General features: G+C 50.5%; 1 protein-coding gene across 2 annotated transcripts in view; it reads right to left on the bottom strand.

The window, feature by feature from the left end:
* Positions 1-397: 397 nt before the first annotated feature.
* Positions 398-18,206, bottom strand: part of LOC146049629 (ephrin-A2-like) — a 29,552-nt gene continuing 11,743 nt past the window's right edge. The window contains exons 2-6 of one of the 2 annotated variants that reach the window (XM_083166194.1): positions 17,726-18,018; positions 4,373-4,438; positions 3,818-3,874; positions 1,582-2,072; positions 398-1,006 (exon numbers count right to left, since the gene is read on the bottom strand). In XM_083166194.1, coding sequence (XP_083022320.1) covers positions 1,981-2,072; positions 3,818-3,874; positions 4,373-4,438; positions 17,726-18,018 — 508 coding nt within the window. In that variant the 3' untranslated portion in view covers positions 398-1,006; positions 1,582-1,980. Of the gene's footprint in view, positions 1,007-1,581; positions 2,073-3,817; positions 3,878-4,372; positions 4,439-17,725; positions 18,019-18,206 lie in introns of both variants that reach the window. The other variant, XM_083166193.1, reaches the window with a different exon arrangement.

Below are 18,206 nucleotides of genomic sequence, written 5' to 3'. Positions count from 1 at the left end.
TCTACCATCTCTGCCCAGCTGCAGTTCCAGCCCCCACTGCCTTCCCTGTATAGCTGATCTCACAGCAGCTCCTGCCCTTCCCTCTCTACCCAGCTGCAGTGCCAGCCCCCACTGCCTTTCCTGTATAGCAGATCTCACACAGCAGCTCCTGCCCTTCCCTCTCCACCCAGCTGCAGTGCCAGCCCCCACTGCCTTCCCTGTATAGCAGATCTCACACAGCAGCTCCTGTCCTTCCCTCTCTACCCAGCTGCAGTGCCAGCCCCCACTGCCTTCCCTGTACAGATCTCACACAGCAGCTCCTGCCCTTCCCTCTACCATCTCTGCCCAGCTGCAGTGCCAGCCCCCACTGCCTTCCCTCTATAGCAGATATCACACCCCATATATCATACAACATAGGAACACGTGCTCACAATATTTTATTTTTGGCTCAGTTTTTAAACAAAAAAAAGAAAAAAATATTTTCAAAAAAATCTGACAATCATTCAAAATATTCTGTAAACGCGCCAAATACTGCAACACGCGGTCTTCACAGAAGACGCATCCCGTTCTCCAGAGAACAAATGGTGATCTGAGGCGCAGACGAGCCCCCGCAGGAGTCTAAATGTTCCAATGCCACAGACAGAGCTTCCGGTAAGGCCCATTACCTGTCATGTGACAGAAATCGCTGAATGGGGCCACAGTGTAGCCGGAATTCCAGTCATGTGATTACAATACGGTAACAGAACGGCAGTGATCAGCCTACATGCTGGAGTAATACATCCCCGATCCACCAAGCCGGCACAGAGATCCCACCGCCGACGCCAGGATCCTTGGAATTAATTTACATCCCATCTGTTCAGTTCCAGTAGGCAATGAGAAAGTCATCTCAAAACCAGGTCCACATCTTTGGTCATAGAAGTAAAGGTCTGGTGTAATAGGCAGCAGTAATACAGCGGTGACTGCTCCAAGGCCCGCCTCCACGGTTGATGACGGCTCCAGGCTCCGCCTCTTTGGCCGGTGACGTGAACTGCAAGCAAATTTCACACATCACTGAACAGAGACTATCTCCCCTAATCTCACTAGATTGTCAACTTCTGGGAATAGAATTTCCTTTCATTCCACAATATTGCTAATGTAAATGGGACAGGGACTCGCTACCCCGAAAGGGACTGATCCAGCAAGGCTCCCTAAACAGCGTACATTCTCCCATAAACACCAGCTGTCCGAACGCCTAATCCCCTCGGTACCATGCAATCAGATTTCATGGTCGCCGACCATCGACTGATCATCGAACTACTGACCATCAAATTATCTCTCTCCCCTTCGGTAACAAAAGTCTAACCTGATTTATTTCTGTCTGAGGTGCACCGAGAAGGGGGCGGGGCACGGATGTGTCATGTGACGTCTGCCGGCATCGGCCTACCTGCGTTCCCAGGGGAAAGCCCAGCAATCGCCCCAGCTAGCGTGAGACCCCCCCCTCCCCATGGGAACGGAGCCGAATACAGCCCCGTACGATCACCAGTGAACCACCCCGAGTGCCCCGGGTCACTGTCTCCACATAGATCACTAGACTGCAAGCTCCTTGGGAAAGTATGTACCTACCTGCAGTATACAAGGAGACGTCCACCCCTCACCACCGCAGGCCCGTGTCCCAGGGGGATGCTGCAGAGGCTGCTGGGTAAAGGCACAATGTCTGTTTGCTCCAGAATCCCACAATCCCCTTCTCTGGATAAAGTGCTGAATTTCGGATTTCTACAATTCATTTACAAAAGATAATAAAACAAATACACGGCGAGAACCAGAAGTTTCTAATAGAGAGGTCCATGGAAAAAAGGCAACTTCTCTCCGGAGCCGGAAAGTTCTCTGGAAGCTCCACCCACAAACAGCGGATTAGATCCAATGAGAGGGGCCACTGGAAAGGTTATCTGCTCCAGAACGTGGGGGCCCCGGTTCTCAGATACATGGCCCCAGCCGGGAGAGCCCATACTCCATCCTCATACATTAGAACCAGAGGAGGAGGAAGAGGCAGAGCGTGGCCAGGAGCGGGGAGACGTGAACATGGAAGGAGGAGTTTCCCGCTTTCCTCCAGGGATCTGTGGATGACAAGTTATAGAGACGTTATGAGGTGACCCACACATGGGCGAGTCCAGCATCCACCTATCATCTTATAGCACGGACTAGCTAAATGCAGCAAAGGTCCAATCCTCCACACCCCCGCCCCAGCTAGGGGCCCCGTCCCCTCCGCACCCCCGCCCCAGCTAGGGGCCCCGTCCCCTCCGCACCCCCGCCCCAGCTAGGGGCCCCGTCCCCTCCGCACCCCCGCCCCAGCTAGGGGCCCCGTCCCAGAGAAGGACTCGGAGGACCCCTATGACATTACACAGAGACAATATTAAGCAACTGCACAGGTGTACTCATTACTCACTGACATTTCCCAGGTCACCCGGCAGGTGCAGAGGTGTACTCATTACTCACTGACACATTTCCCAGGTCACCCAGCAGGAGCACAGGTGCACTCATTACTCACTGACACGTTTCCCAGGTCACCCGGCAGGTGCACAGGTGCACTCATTACTCACTGACACATTTCCCAGGTCACCCAGCAGGTGCAGAGGTGCACTCATTACTCACTGACACATTTCCCAGGTCACCCAGCAGCTGCACAGGTGCACTTATTACTCACTGACACATTTCCCAGCAGCACAGGTGCACTCGTTACTCACTGACACATTTCCCAGGTCACCCAGCAGGTGCAGAGGTGTACTCATTACTCACTGACACATTCACCAGATCACCCTGCAGCTGTACAGGTGTACTCATTACTCACTGACACATTTCCCAGGTCACCCGGCAGGTGCAGAGGTGTACTCATTACTCACTGACACATTTTCCAGATCACCCAGCAGATGCACAGGTGTACTCATTGCACACTGACACATTTCCCAGGTCACCCAGCAGCTGCACAGGTGCACTCATTACTCACTGACACATTTCCCAGGTCACCCAGCAGCTGCACAGGTGCACTCATTACTCACTGACATTTCACAGCTCACCCAGCAGCTGCACAGGTGCACTCATTACTCACTGACACATTTCCCAGGTCACCCAGTAGCTGCACAGGTGTACTCATTACTCACTGACACATTTCCCAGGTCACCCAGCAGGGGCACAGGTGTACTCATTACTCACTGACACATTTCCCAGGTCACCCAGCAGCTGCACAGGTGTACTCATTACTCACTGACACATTTCCCAGGTCACCCAGCAGGGGCACAGGTGCACTCATTACTCACTGACACATTTCCCAGGTCACCCAGCAGGGGCACAGGTGTACTCATTACTCACTGACACATTCACCAGATCACCCAGCAGTTGCACAGGTGCACTCATTACTCACTGACATATTTCCCAGGTCACCCAGCAGCTGCACAGGTGTACTCATTACTCACTGACACATTTCCTAGGTCACCCAGCAGCTGCACAGGTGCACTCATTACTCACTGACACATTCCCCAGGTCACAAAGCAGGGGCACAGGTGCACTCATTACTCACTGACACATTTCCCAGGTCACCCAGCAGCTGCACAGGTGTACTCATTACTCACTGACACATTTCCTAGGTCACCCAGCAGCTGCACAGGTGCACTCATTACTCACTGACACATTCCCCAGGTCACAAAGCAGGGGCACAGGTGGGTCACATTTCACACATTCACAGGTGACCTGGAAATATGGTCTATGTGGGGTCCCGAAGACAGAGAACTAGTGCTACCGAGTACCTCAGTCATTCATACACAATCCTGCTGCCCTACACCCCAATTCCTTTCATAATCCTACTCACCTCCCGCAGATTTCCCATCACGCGGCTGAGATTTCGGCACCTCTGTGACTGGCGGCGCTGCTGGGAACAAACAACAGAGAAGATGAAACCACTGCTCCCATAATGGGAATCTGCAGTAACATTCAGGTAAGAAGGGGCATTTCTGCTTGCACACATAATAATGAAGGTGATAACAGAGGACAATAGCTCACACCAACAAATCTCCAGACTCCTGGCAAAGTTCTGTGTAAATGCTGCTGTGGGTTTATTATATAAGGAACTCGGACCTTGTGGGGACCCAGAGGCGAAATATACAGGGGTCCCGCAAAGCCTCCCTGTCCTTATAGGACCAACAGCATCAACGTGTGATGGGACCATTCATCCCCCCACCCCACGGGGCTCAGTCCTCACCCAGTTACTTCAGCAATCACACATGGGTCCTATTATGCACTGGTACAGCAACGCCGTAGTGAATGAGCCCCCTCTTACTGTTATATAGCTGCTGTATGGGGTCTCATACTCGTTGCCATAGCGAAACAAAATGGCTGCTTCCCCACAATGCCTTCAGATACTTACTGGTAGGTCGGCAGCAGACAGACACTCGGAGTTTCAGGCATTCGCCGACATCTGTGGTTGGTATCGCTGCAAGGGAACACACACAGTTACTGTTTATATGGTGCTCACACATACCGCCGTGCAGTACAGAGCCAGGTCTGTATTCTCAGACACACTCACTGGAGTCTATATATAAATCAGCACACCATTAACCTGCTAGCACGGAGCAAACACGTGTAAACTCCACACAGATTGCTCAGCGGGGAGCTTCCTACACACAATTCCTAAGCACCACACCAGAAATCCTCGCCACCATGGAGCCAGTCTGACAGGGTTCCCCTGAGGACATGTATTAGCGCATTCCTCTGCCTGTGACCTTTCCACGCTAATCCCAATGTGGCCCAACCCTATCTGACGCAGGCCACCAGTCCATTCCCCCCAAACCGGTCTGACGACACAGGGGCTCGGCCGTCAGAAGAGGCCGGAATGTGAGGAATGAGGCAGATTCCTGCTCGTTACCATCTGTATAATATCCCACTAACGGGTCCTACACACGGATAGCTGTCGGGGCCAGTGTCATCCGGTGAGAACACTGGCCCTGCCCAGCCATCTAACTACATTTATCCAGCATGATGGCTATTAATCGCCGGGCAATAGCAATGCGCGACCTTGGCACCTACACATGGAGCGATCTAGTCAAATTAGCCCGTGTTACCCCCCGGCCTGGCCGATGAGGGGCCTGGAGTAGAAGCCATCTCTGTATAACACACAAGGAGCAGGGGCCCTTTATCCCCGGCCTGAAGGATGAGGGGTGCGGGACCTTGAGCCAGAAGCCACCTCAGAACCCCAAGAGAAGCCATCTTGGTGTGACACACATGAAGCTAGGGCCCTGTATCCCCGGCCTGGAGGATGAGGGGTGCAGGGCCTTGAGCCAAAAGCCACCTCAGAGCCACACGAGAAGCCATCTTGGTGGGACATACATGGAGCGGAGGTCCTTTATCCCTGACCTGGAGGATGAGGGTGCGGGGCCTGGAGCAAGAAGCCACCTCAGAGCCCCAGGAGAAGCCATGTTTGTGTGACATAAAGAAGTCAGCAGACACCTCTAATCTGGCAGCAGCAGGCAGGCGAGACAGCCCTTTGTTACAGGCGCAGAGAGATCTGGCCGCCATAATGATCTTTTATCCCTGAACAACAGACTGCACTCAGACCAGCAAAGTGTCTGAACTTGAGGCCATTAGCTGTGATTTATCCACTTCCTCCACTCACCCATCCTGGGATTAGGGCAACGTGTTCAAGACATCAACCCCGACTGCTGGGGATTAACCCGACAGGAAACACCTGGTGTGGATGTGAGGAATAGCTGGCCTCCAGCGCGGCACGCCATGGGTTACTGAGGTGCAGAGCACAGGAAAGGTGGGGGTAAGCAGCGCGGCACGCCATGGGTTACTGAGGTGCAGAGCACTGGAGGGTGGGGGGGAATGCAGCGCGGCACGCCATGGGTTAATGAGGTGCAGAGCACAGGAGGGGGGAATGCAGCGCGGCACTCCATGGGTTAATGAGGTGCAGAGCACAGGAGGGGGGAATGCAGCGCGGCACATCATAGGTTACTGAGGTGCAGAGCACAGGAGGGGGGAATGCAGCGCGGCACGTCATAGGTTACTGAGGTGCAGAGCACAGGAGGGGGGAATGCAGCACGGCACTCCATGGGTTACTGAGGTGCAGAGCACAGGAGGTGGGAATGCAGCACAGCACTCCATGGGTTACTAAGGTGCAGAGCACGGGGGGGGGGGGGGGGGGGAAATGCAGCGCAGCAAGCCATGGGTCACTAAGGTGCAGAGCACGGGGGGGGGGGGTCTGCAGCACAGCACGTCATGTGTTACTGAGGTGCAGAGCACAGGAGGGGGGAATGCAGCGTGGCACGCCATGGGTCACTAAGGTGCAGAGCACAGGAAGGGGGGGGGGGGGGGGATGCAGCGCAGCACGCCATGGGTTACTAAGGTGCAGAGCACAGGGGGGGGGGGGTCTGCTGCACAGCACGTCATGGGTTACTGAGGTGCAGAGCACAGGAAAGGGGGATGCGGCATGGCATGTCATGGGTTACTGAGGTGTGGAGGAGGGCGGAGGAATGTACATACCAGAGACTGAGATCTCACAGCAAGGTTTTACAACAGACAATTCCCCAGAAATCAGTGTTATAAATGTACAATAAAAGTTGTGACATCATCACTTCAATATTCATGAATGGTGGGACTATTCGGGGGGAACGCAGGCTGGAGGGGCCCCACACAGTAGAACGCAGGCCAGAGGGGTACATATGTGGTGGGTACAGGCAGAGGCCGGAGGACACAGAAGGGCATCTGGGGGGTGAATTGCATGCTGGCTCACCGATTGGGAATAGCACTCAGTACATGGGGGCCAGCTTGGCTGCGGGCTAATCTGACCCTTACTACCGTCCCATCTCAGCTCCCATGCCTCTCCAAGCTACTCGAGAGACTGGTCTACTCTCGCCTCACACAATTTCTTAACTCTCACACCCTATTAGACCCACATCAGTGAGGCTTGCGTTCCCAACACTCCACTGAGACAGCATTGACTAAAGTGGTGAATGATCTGGTCACTGCCAAGTCTAAACGCCATTACTCACTATTTATTCTTCTAAATCAGTGGTTCCCAACCCTGGTCCTCAAGTACCCCCAACAGTGCACATTTTCCAGGTCTCCTCATAGCTCCACCTGTGGATCTTTTCAAATGTGCCTGAATAATGAGTGCACCTGCTGGGTGACCTGGAAAACGTGCACTGTTGGGGGTACTTGAGGATCAGGGTTGGGAATCACTGTACTAGATCTTTCTGCTGCGTTTGACAGGGTTGATCATACTCTTTTCATACAAACACTGCACTCCCTAGGTCTTAATATTTAGCCCTTTCCTTTCCACATCTTACCATATGATCGCTCTTTCAGTGTTCGCTTCTCCGACTGACGGAGGTAGTGAAGAGGAGGTAGAGTCAGAGTTCTGCAAGGCTCAGTCTTGGGTCCTCTGCTTTTCTCAATCTATACCTCCTCTCTTGGCAAACTATTCAGCTCTTTCAGATTGCAGTATCACTTATATGCGGATGATAATCAAATCTAGCGGTGTGCTTGCAGGGTGGCACATTTAAAACTGTTCTAATTACTGTATATGTAAATTTAGGTGATTGAATGCAGACACTGTTATTAATATTCCTATATGTCAGAGGAAACAGGCACGCTATTGAAGTAGCGAACGCTGCACACTTTGTGAGCGCTCAGCACCATGCCGGACAGCGGAGGAGGTCTAGGTCCGGCACACGGGTAAAGCTGTGCTGTCACAGCATAGCTTACCGTGCATACGGCAATCGGCTTCAGACACTTTTTTTATTCACCGATCGCTACATATTTGCTACGTCCAACCCAGCATATCGCACCTATTTAGTGTTACCCCTAGAAATTTTTGGGGGCAGGGCGCCGCTGTATGGGATGGGGGCGGACCGGGCCCGCCGACGTCATTGTTGTAGGCGTGCCCGGGCCACCGCGTCACAGGAAGCGTGCCCGGGACGCCGCGTTATCAAAGGAGGCGTGGCCAGGCCACCGCGTCACCAAAGCGGGCGTGCCCGGGCTTCCTCCGTCGTACAAGGGGGCGGACCTGGCCCCGCCGAAGTCCGTGAGCTGCCGGGGAAGCCTAGCGCCGCCGAGATTGTGATGCCTGGAGCTTCCCCGGGCACAACATTAATCAGGCAGCAGGCTCTTTTAGCGGGGCGCTGCTGGAGGGGCAGGGCGCATTTTGCCCTTTAGAAATCAGGCAGGGCGCAGCGCCTGCTAAAAACAGCCTAGCGGGAACACTACCTATTGACACATACACGGGCAATCCCGCACTGACAAAGTGCGCCCGCTGTATGTCTATCAATCAATGTATATCTAAAGCGGACAATCAACTGCTTATGCATTTCACTGGGAGCCGATAATTCATTGAGCTGGAAATTGTGATTCACATAAACACCTTAAAACACACGTGGTCAAATTCGGATGCTACAATTCTGCCGGGTGTAGGACTGACAATATTCTTACAAATAAAGCCGTTATCCCAGACGTAGTACACGTGCCATTATACCAGTGGGTGTAGTGAAACCCAGAGGGAGCTGGAAATAAATATCTATATTAGTGTTCCCTTTAGGAACCAAACGGGGCAGGGCGCTGGAGGGGCGGACCAGGCACGGCGACGGCACATATGGGGACGTGCCCCGGCCGCCGCGTCACAAATGGGGCGTGCACGGGCCGGCGCGTCACAGAAGGGGGCTTGCCCGGCCGTGACTACGTCCCCGAGCTGCCAGGAAAGCGCTGTGCACCGCAATCTATGGCGGCGCTGGGCTTCACCGGTGCACTCCGGCAGGACAGGCAGCAGGCTGTTTTAGCGGGGCACTGCTAGAGGGGCAGGGCGCATTATGCCCTTTAAAAATCGGGCAGGGAGCAGCACCCCGCTAAAACAGCCTAGCGGGAACACTATCTACATGTCTGCGACTATATTTTGCAGCTTTATTTGGCTAAATTCATATTTTCTCTTGAATGGGGTAATATAGAGAGAATGAGGAATTAGCCTTTAGGTGTACTTTGACAGCAGTATACCTTGAATACACCCACTCCAACTGACACCAGACCAAATCCAGCACTTACAACAAATTGTTGCAATTCTCCTCTGCAAATAAAATAGGACACATTATGTTCTTACAAGTTGCAAATAACTCCCAGGCTATGAAGCCATTTACTAATAGGGAGCATATTTGAACACAACAATTTATAAACCACGGTCAAAGCAACTTCACAATAAGGAACAGTCATTGAGACTAATCAAAAAGGTTTATTACAATGTGCCACCTGCTCGCCACCTTCTTTTAAACAACATATTGTCATTGTTGCGTCCTCCAATCACTTTATGTTAAATGTTTTTTATATTTTGCAGTCTTCTTAATAAATATTCAATAAAAGTTAAATTTTAATCAATTAGGTGCACCACGTTGAGGACATACTTTTTTTTCTCCTCTTGTTTGCTTCTACTCTTTGTCCAGTGGTTGCACACCCTCATAAAATATAGACCAATAATATTTGTCATATTCAAATAGAGGGTCCTATCTGTCTCAATTTCGTGTCCTGTGCGATTGGCACACCAACCTCTGATACTCAAATCTATCTTATCAACTCCAGAGTTGTCACCAGTGGTTTTGGTCCGAGTCTCTGAATGTCTCTCTGCCATCTCATCTTGGATGTCTTCTCGCCAACTCAAACTCAATATTTCCAAAACGGAATTACTTATATTCCCGCCAACTAAGAACAGTTACCATCCTGACATCTCCATCGCTGTTGACAACTCGACAATCTACCATACCCCACAAGCTCGTTGCTTAGGGGTCATCCTCGACTCTGAACTGTCCTTTGTTCCATACATTCATCCTGTCTCCAAATCATGTTACATGCATCTAAAAAACATACCCAAAGTATGACCGTATCTCACACAAGACACTACCAAATCTCTTATCCATGCACTCATTATATCCTGCATTGATTATTGCAATAGTCTTCTAACTGGTCTTCCCAAGAACAGACTCTCGCCACTGCAATCCATTCTAAATGCTGCTGCTAGGCTGATCTTCCTTGCAAGACGCTCATCGTCTGCTGATCCGCTCTGCCAGTCCCTTCATTGGTTGCCTGTATATTACCGTATTCAATATAAAACACTTCTACTTGCATATAAAGCTATTAACCATACTGCACCAGCATATATCTCTACTTATCACAAAATATCTCCCATCTCGACCACTCCGCTCTGCACAAGATCTGCGTCTCTTCTGCACGGATCACCAGCTCCCATTCACTATTACAGGACTTTCATCGGGCTGCACCCATCCTATGGAATGCCCTTCCACGCACAATAATGGTGTGTACACACGGTGAAGATATGCCGTGCTATGTGATCCCTGATACGATCAGATCATATCTGGCCTCGCATCGCACGGCATGCAAGGGCACAATTTTGACTATATAGTGCAGATCTGCTCTATATAGTCAATGCAGCCAAGACCATCAGTCTTGTGATACGTGAATCCGCATCGGGATCGCAAGCAGATAGTAAGGGTTAAAGCAGTTGCGATCTGCATGCGATGCCGACACGATGTTGACTAGATTGTCAACATCGGAAGGCATATCTTACCATGTGTACACACTATCAGACTCTCCACTAGCCTCCGAACTCACCTCTTCAGGCAGCCTATCATATTTATACAGCGCACACATAACCCTCTGAGGCACTTCTGTATCATATAGCTTCCCTTCTGGACCTGCAGCGGGTGTGGGTTGTTTGGTCAACAACAACTAGGTCGAAAAGCATTGGGTCGACACCACTAGGCTGACAGGCAGCAAGGTTGACATGGGTCTAGGTCGACACAAGCATTAGGTCAACATGGGGTTTTTCACAGTTTTTTTACTCTAATGTCGACATGGACAGTTTGTAGTGCACTGCATCCCCTCGCATCGCTCGGCACACTATTTTATTCTCCAACCATGCCCGAGTGGATGGTAGGGCACGTAATACCGCCTCTCCGCAGAGGTCGACTCAAAAAGACCATGTCGACCTTTTGACTGCCAACCTAGTTGCTGTAGACAGAAAGACCGTATCCCCCTGCAACTTGGTGGGACTGCTCTGCTATTACTGGTTCCGGTCCTTGTGTTTCCCTCCTATGTCCCTATAGATTGTAAGCTTGCAGCAGGGCCCTCTAACCACCAAGTATGTCTTGTAAAGCGCTACGGAATCTGCTGCGCTATATAAGACACTGTAACGGAATCTGCTGCGCTATATAAGACGCTGTAACGCAATCTGCTGCGCTATATAAGACGCTGTAACGCAATCTGCTGCGCTATATAAAACACTGTAACGTAATCTGCTGCGCTATATAAGATGCTGTAGCGGAATCTGCTGCGCTATATAAGCCACTGTAACGGAATCTGCTGCGCTATATAAGACACTGTAACGGAATCTGCTGCGCTATATAAGACACTGTAACGGAATCTGCTGCGCTATATAAGACACTGTAACGGAATCTGCTGCCCTATATAAGAGACTGTAACGGAATCTGCTGCGCTATATAAGAGACTGTAACGGAATCTGCTGCGCTGTGTCTGCTGCGCTATATAAGACACTGTAACGGAATCTGCTGCGCTATATAAGACACTGTAACGGAATCTGCTGCGCTATATAAGACGCTGTAACGCAATCTGCTGCGCTATATAAGACGCTGTAACGCAATCTGCTGCGCTATATAAAACACTAACGTAATCTGCTGCGCTATATAAGATGCTGTAGCGGAATCTGCTGCGCTATATAAGCCACTGTAACGGAATCTGCTGCGCTATATAAGACACTGTAACGGAATCTGCTGCGCTATATAAGACACTGTAACGGAATCTGCTGCGCTATATAAGACACTGTAACGGAATCTGCTGCCCTATATAAGAGACTGTAACGGAATCTGCTGCGCTATATAAGAGACTGTAACGGAATCTGCTGCGCTATATAAGACACTGTAACGGAATCTGCTGCGCTATATAAGACGCTGTAACGGAATCTGCTGCGCTATATAAGACGCTGTAACGCAATCTGCTGCGCTATATAAAACACTAACGTAATCTGCTGCGCTATATAAGATGCTGTAGCGGAATCTGCTGCGCTATATAAGCCACTGTAACGGAATCTGCTGCGCTATATAAGACACTGTAACGGAATCTGCTGCGCTATATAAGACACTGTAACGGAATCTGCTGCGCTATATAAGACACTGTAACGGAATCTGCTGCGCTATATAAGACACTGTAACGGAATCTGCTGCCCTATATAAGAGACTGTAACGGAATCTGCTGCGCTATATAAGAGACTAACAGAATCTGCTGCGCTATATAAGCCACTGTAACGGAATCTGCTGCGCTATATAAGCCACTGTAACGGAATCTGCTGCGCTATATAAGACACTGTAACGGAATCTGCTGCGCTATACAAGACACAGTAACGGAATCTGCTGCGCTATATAAGACACCGTAACGGAATCTGCTGCGCTATATAAGGCACTGTAACGGAATCTGCTGAGCTATATAAGACACTATAACGGAATCTGCTGCGCTATATAAGAAGCTGTAACGGAATCTGCTGCGCTATATAAGACGCTGTAACTGAATCTGCTGCGCTATATAAGACACTAACGGAATCTGCTGCGCTATATAAGACACTAACGGAATCTGCTGCGCTATATAAGACACTAACGGAATCTGCTGCGCTATATAAGACACTAACGGAATCTGCTGCGCTATATAAGAAGCTATAACGGAATCTGCTGCACTATATAAGACGCTGTAACGGAATCTGCTGCGCTATATAAGACACTGTAACGGAATCTGCTGCGCTATATAAGACACTGTAACGGAATCTGCTGCGCTATATAAGACACTGTAACGGAATCTGCTGCCCTATATAAGAGACTGTAACGGAATCTGCTGCGCTATATAAGAGACTAACAGAATCTGCTGCGCTATATAAGCCACTGTAACGGAATCTGCTGCGCTATATAAGCCACTGTAACGGAATCTGCTGCGCTATATAAGACACTGTAACGGAATCTGCTGCGCTATACAAGACACAGTAACGGAATCTGCTGCGCTATATAAGACACTAACGGAATCTGCTTCGCTATATAAGACAATGACGGAATCTGCTGCGCTATATAAGACACTGTAACGGAATCTGCTGCACTATATAAGACACTGTAACGGAATCTGCTGCATTATATAAGACACTGTAACGGAATCTGCTGCGCTATATAAGACACTGTAACGGAATCTGCTGCGCTATATAAGACGCTGTAACGGAATCTGCTGCGCTATATAAGACACTGTAACGGAATCTGCTGCACTATATAAGACGCTGTAACGGAATCTGCTGCGCTATATAAGACACTGTAACGGAATCTGCTGAGCTATATAAGACACTGTAACGGAATCTGCTGCTCTATATAAGACTCTGTAACGCAATCTGCTGCGCTATATAAGACGCTGTAACGCAATCTGCTGCGCTATATAAAACACTAACGTAATCTGCTGCGCTATATAAGATGCTGTAGCGGAATCTGCTGCGCTATATAAGCCACTGTAACGGAATCTGCTGCGCTATATAAGACACTGTAACGGAATCTGCTGCGCTATATAAGACACTGTAACGGAATCTGCTGCGCTATATAAGACACTGTAACGGAATCTGCTGCGCTATATAAGACACTGTAACGGAATCTGCTGCCCTATATAAGAGACTGTAACGGAATCTGCTGCGCTATATAAGAGACTAACAGAATCTGCTGCGCTATATAAGCCACTGTAACGGAATCTGCTGCTCTATATAAGACTCTGTAACGGAATCTGCTGCGCTATATAAGACGCTATAACGGAATCTGCTGCACTATATAAGACGCTGTAACGGAATCTGCTGCGCTATATAAGACGCTGTAACGGAATCTGCTGCGCTATATCAGACGCTGTAACGGAATCTGCTGCGCTATATAAGACGCTGTAACGGAATCTGCTGCGCTATACAAGACACTGTAACGGAATCTGCTGCGCTATATAAGACACTAACGGAATCTGCTTCGCTATATAAGACGCTGTAACGGAATCTGCTGCACTATATAAGATACTAACAGAATCTGCTGCGCTATATAAGCCACTGTAACGGAATCTGCTGCGCTATATAAGCCACTGTAACGGAATCTGCTGCGCTATATAAGACACTGTAACGGAATCTGCTGCGCTATACAAGACACAGTAACGGAATCTGCTGCGCTATATAAGACACCGTAACGGAATCTGCTGCGCTATATAAGGCACTGTAACGGAATCTGCTGAGCTATATAAGACACTATAACGGAATCTGCTGCGCTATATAAGAAGCTGTAACGGAATCTGCTGCGCTATATAAGACGCTGTAACTGAATCTGCTGCGCTATATAAGACACTAACGGAATCTGCTGCGCTATATAAGACACTAACGGAATCTGCTGCGCTATATAAGACACTAACGGAATCTGCTGCGCTATATAAGAAGCTATAACGGAATCTGCTGCACTATATAAGACGCTGTAACGGAATCTGCTGCGCTATATAAGACACTGTAACGGAATCTGCTGCGCTATATAAGACGCTGTAACGGAATCTGCTGCGCTATACAAGACACTGTAACGGAATCTGCTGCGCTATATAAGACACTAACGGAATCTGCTTCGCTATATAAGACAATGACGGAATCTGCTGCGCTATATAAGACACTGTAACGGAATCTGCTGCACTATATAAGACACTGTAACGGAATCTGCTGCATTATATAAGACACTGTAACGGAATCTGCTGAGCTATATAAGACACTGTAACGGAATCTGCTGCGCTATATAAGACGCTGTAACGGAATCTGCTGCGCTATATAAGACACTGTAACGGAATCTGCTGCACTATATAAGACGCTGTAACGGAATCTGCTGCGCTATATAAGACGCTGTAACGGAATCTGCTGCGCTATATAAGACACTGTAACGGAATCTGCTGAGCTATATAAGACACTGTAACGGAATCTGCTGCTCTATATAAGACTCTGTAACGGAATCTGCTGCGCTATATAAGACGCTATAACGGAATCTGCTGCACTATATAAGACGCTGTAACGGAATCTGCTGCGCTATATAAGACACTGTAACGGAATCTGCTGCGCTATATAAGACGCTGTAACGGAATCTGCTGCGCTATATAAGACGCTGTAACGGAATCTGCTGCGCTATACAAGACACTGTAACGGAATCTGCTGCGCTATATAAGACACTAACGGAATCTGCTTCGCTATATAAGACAATGACGGAATCTGCTGCGCTATATAAGACGCTGTAACGGAATCTGCTGCGCTATATAAGACACAGTAACGGAATCTGCTGCGCTATATAAGACGCTGTAACGGAATCTGCTGCGCTATATAAGACGCTGTAACGGAATCTGCTGCGCTATACAAGACACTGTAACGGAATCTGCTGCGCTATATAAGACAATGACGGAATCTGCTGCGCTATATAAGACGCTGTAACGGAATCTGCTGCGCTATATAAGACACAGTAACGGAATCTGCTGCGCTATATAAGACTCTGTAAATAAATAATGGTTGCATCTCCACCTGTGTAGTGGCAGACACAGGGATGGGGCAGGAACAGGCAGACGCTCCCCCGCCCTGGTCACCGCCACTCTCAGATTGGAATGAGAGATAAGATCCAGCTTTATTCAGCAATTACTTGTGTCAGACAGTCCGCCCTCTCATCGCTCACACTGGCAGGGGCCAGACTCCCCCCGGGAATTAGAGTGCATGCTCTGAGGGCAAGTATGGATGCTACAGATATACATAATACAGCTACAGAGCTGGCAATCACCCCAGAACAAGTCGCTAAAGGGTACATTTACTAAGATCAGAGTACTATTAAAGATGGGATGTTTCCCATAGCAACCAGATTTAATCTATTACCTTCTAGATGGTGCTTAATATACAAGTAGAATCGCATTGGTTGCTAACATCCCTTCTGCAATAGAACTCCCATAAATTTACCCCTGTAGATTGCAAGCTTTGTGGCACGGTGGGGGGTCCGAGCAGTGTACCCCAGGACCCCCGTACAGGGACTGATCAGTCCCCACATCCAGAACCTCCTGTACGGTGGGGGTCCTAGCAGTGTACCCCAGGACCCCCCGTACAGGGACGGATCAGCCCCCACAGCCAGAACCTCCTGTACGGTGGGGGTCCTAGCAGTATACCCCAGGACCCCCCGTACAAGGACTGATCAGCCCCCACAGCCAGAACCTCCTGTACGGTGGGGGTCTTAGCAGTATACCCCAGGACCCCCCGTACAGGGACTGATCAGCCCCCACAGGGAGAACCTCCATTATGGTGGGGGTCCTAGCAGCGTACCCCAGGACCCCCCGTACAGGGATGGATCAGCCCCCACAGCCAGAACCTCCTGTACGGTGGGGGTCCTAGCAGCGTACCCCAGGACCCCCCGTACAGGGACTGATCAGCCCCCACAGGGAGAACCTCCATTATGGTGGGGGTCCTAGCAGCGTACCCCAGGACCCCCCGTACAGGGACTGATCAGCCCCCACAGGGAGAACCTCCATTATGGTGGGGGTCCTAGCAGTGTACCCCAGGGCCCCCCGTACAGGGACTGATGAGCCCCCACAGCCAGAACCTCCTGTACGGTGGGGGTCCTAGCAGCGTACCCCAGGACCCCCCGTACAGGGACGGATCAGCCCCCACAGCCAGAACCTCCTGTACGGTGGGGGTCCTAGCAGCGTACCCCAGGACCCCCGTACAGGGACTGATCAGCCCCCACAGCCAGAACCTCCTGTACGGTGGGGGTCCTAGCAGCGTACCCCAGGACCCCCCGTACAGGGACGGATCAGCCCCCACAGCCAGAACCTCCTGTACGGTGGGGGTCCTAGCAGCGTACCCCAGGACCCCCCGTACAGGGACGGATCAGCCCCCACAGCCAGAACCTCCTGTACGGCGGCAGTGAAGCGGTTAAGAGGCTGTCACTGTCCCCGGGAATTAGCATTAGCGGGGATTAGGTTGAGTGTCCCATTTGCTGTCTGTAATCCGTCGCGTTTCATGTTCTGGCAGAAATGATCTCACAGCGCGACAATTAGGGTCATTACTGGGGACAGATAAGACGGCGTCTGCCGCCACGGTCACTTACAGGCTCAGTGCCCCCTTATCTGGGGACGCCGGTGGCCAGTGACGGTATGCACCACCCACTAATGGTAGACAGGTAAAAGGTCAACATGAGTTTTCAATGATTTTAGGGTGTCTATGTCGACATAGGTCGTGTACTGCGTGCGCTCGCCATGATAATCTCGGCGCACTATTATATCCTCTCACCACACCCTAGTGGACGGTAGGGCACGAAGCACCGCCTGTCGGTACATGTCGGCTGAAAATGTAGTAAAAAAATAGCATATCGACCTTTTGGCTGTCGACCATATGACTGTCTATCATGAGTCAGTCTATAATCAGTCTGGATGCCCCGAGGATAGGGGGGGGGGCGGCTGCCCGATGTGACACGGAGGAGTGCTGAGAGACACCCCCCCCCACGGGGATCAGATCAGTAACCAGCCACAGATACAGAGCAGAGGCCACAGTGCAACGTGTCATCTAGGTTAGTGGCACAGACTCCGGCAGGACTGACCACTGCGGCGAGATGCTGTTATTTCCTGGGTGACCCCATCGTTTTACGTATAACACCCGCACGTTACTTACAGATATAGTAATAGTCCTTCCCGGCCAGGAACTCAAACCCCAGGGAGAAGGGGGTGAACTTCTGGATCTTCTCGGAGAATTTTATGGGTCCGAAGGGAGCGTCAGGCCAGTTACACTCCCAGCGCTTGTAGGCCCCGGCGGTGTCGTAGCAGCCCTCATAGCCCTCGCGGTCCACCATATACAGAACAAACTTCTCCGTGTGTTCTGCAGCCACGCGGGTGTCGTAGTGGGGGCAGTATATGTCCAGGTAATCATTAATGTCCACGCGCACGGTGTAGTCCTCCTTGTGGAACCTGCGGGAGAGACGGGTGTTAGAGACTGACAGGAGACATCCTGACTATAGGAGTACATGAGGAGCTGAGGAGACAGGTGATCCCTGTGACACATGGCCCCTCCGACAAAAAAGGACCCCTTCATTTATTGCATCCCGTGGCCCAGCGCATTACTGTATGTCCACGGCACACAATGCTACTACACATCC

Source organism: Crinia signifera, chromosome 12 (genome assembly GCF_055691185.1).
Source record: "Crinia signifera chromosome 12, ASM5569118v1, whole genome shotgun sequence".
Lineage (NCBI taxonomy): Eukaryota > Metazoa > Chordata > Amphibia > Anura > Myobatrachidae > Crinia > Crinia signifera.
Note: the sequence above shows the minus strand (reverse complement) of the source record. Positions and strands in the feature narration are given on the sequence as shown.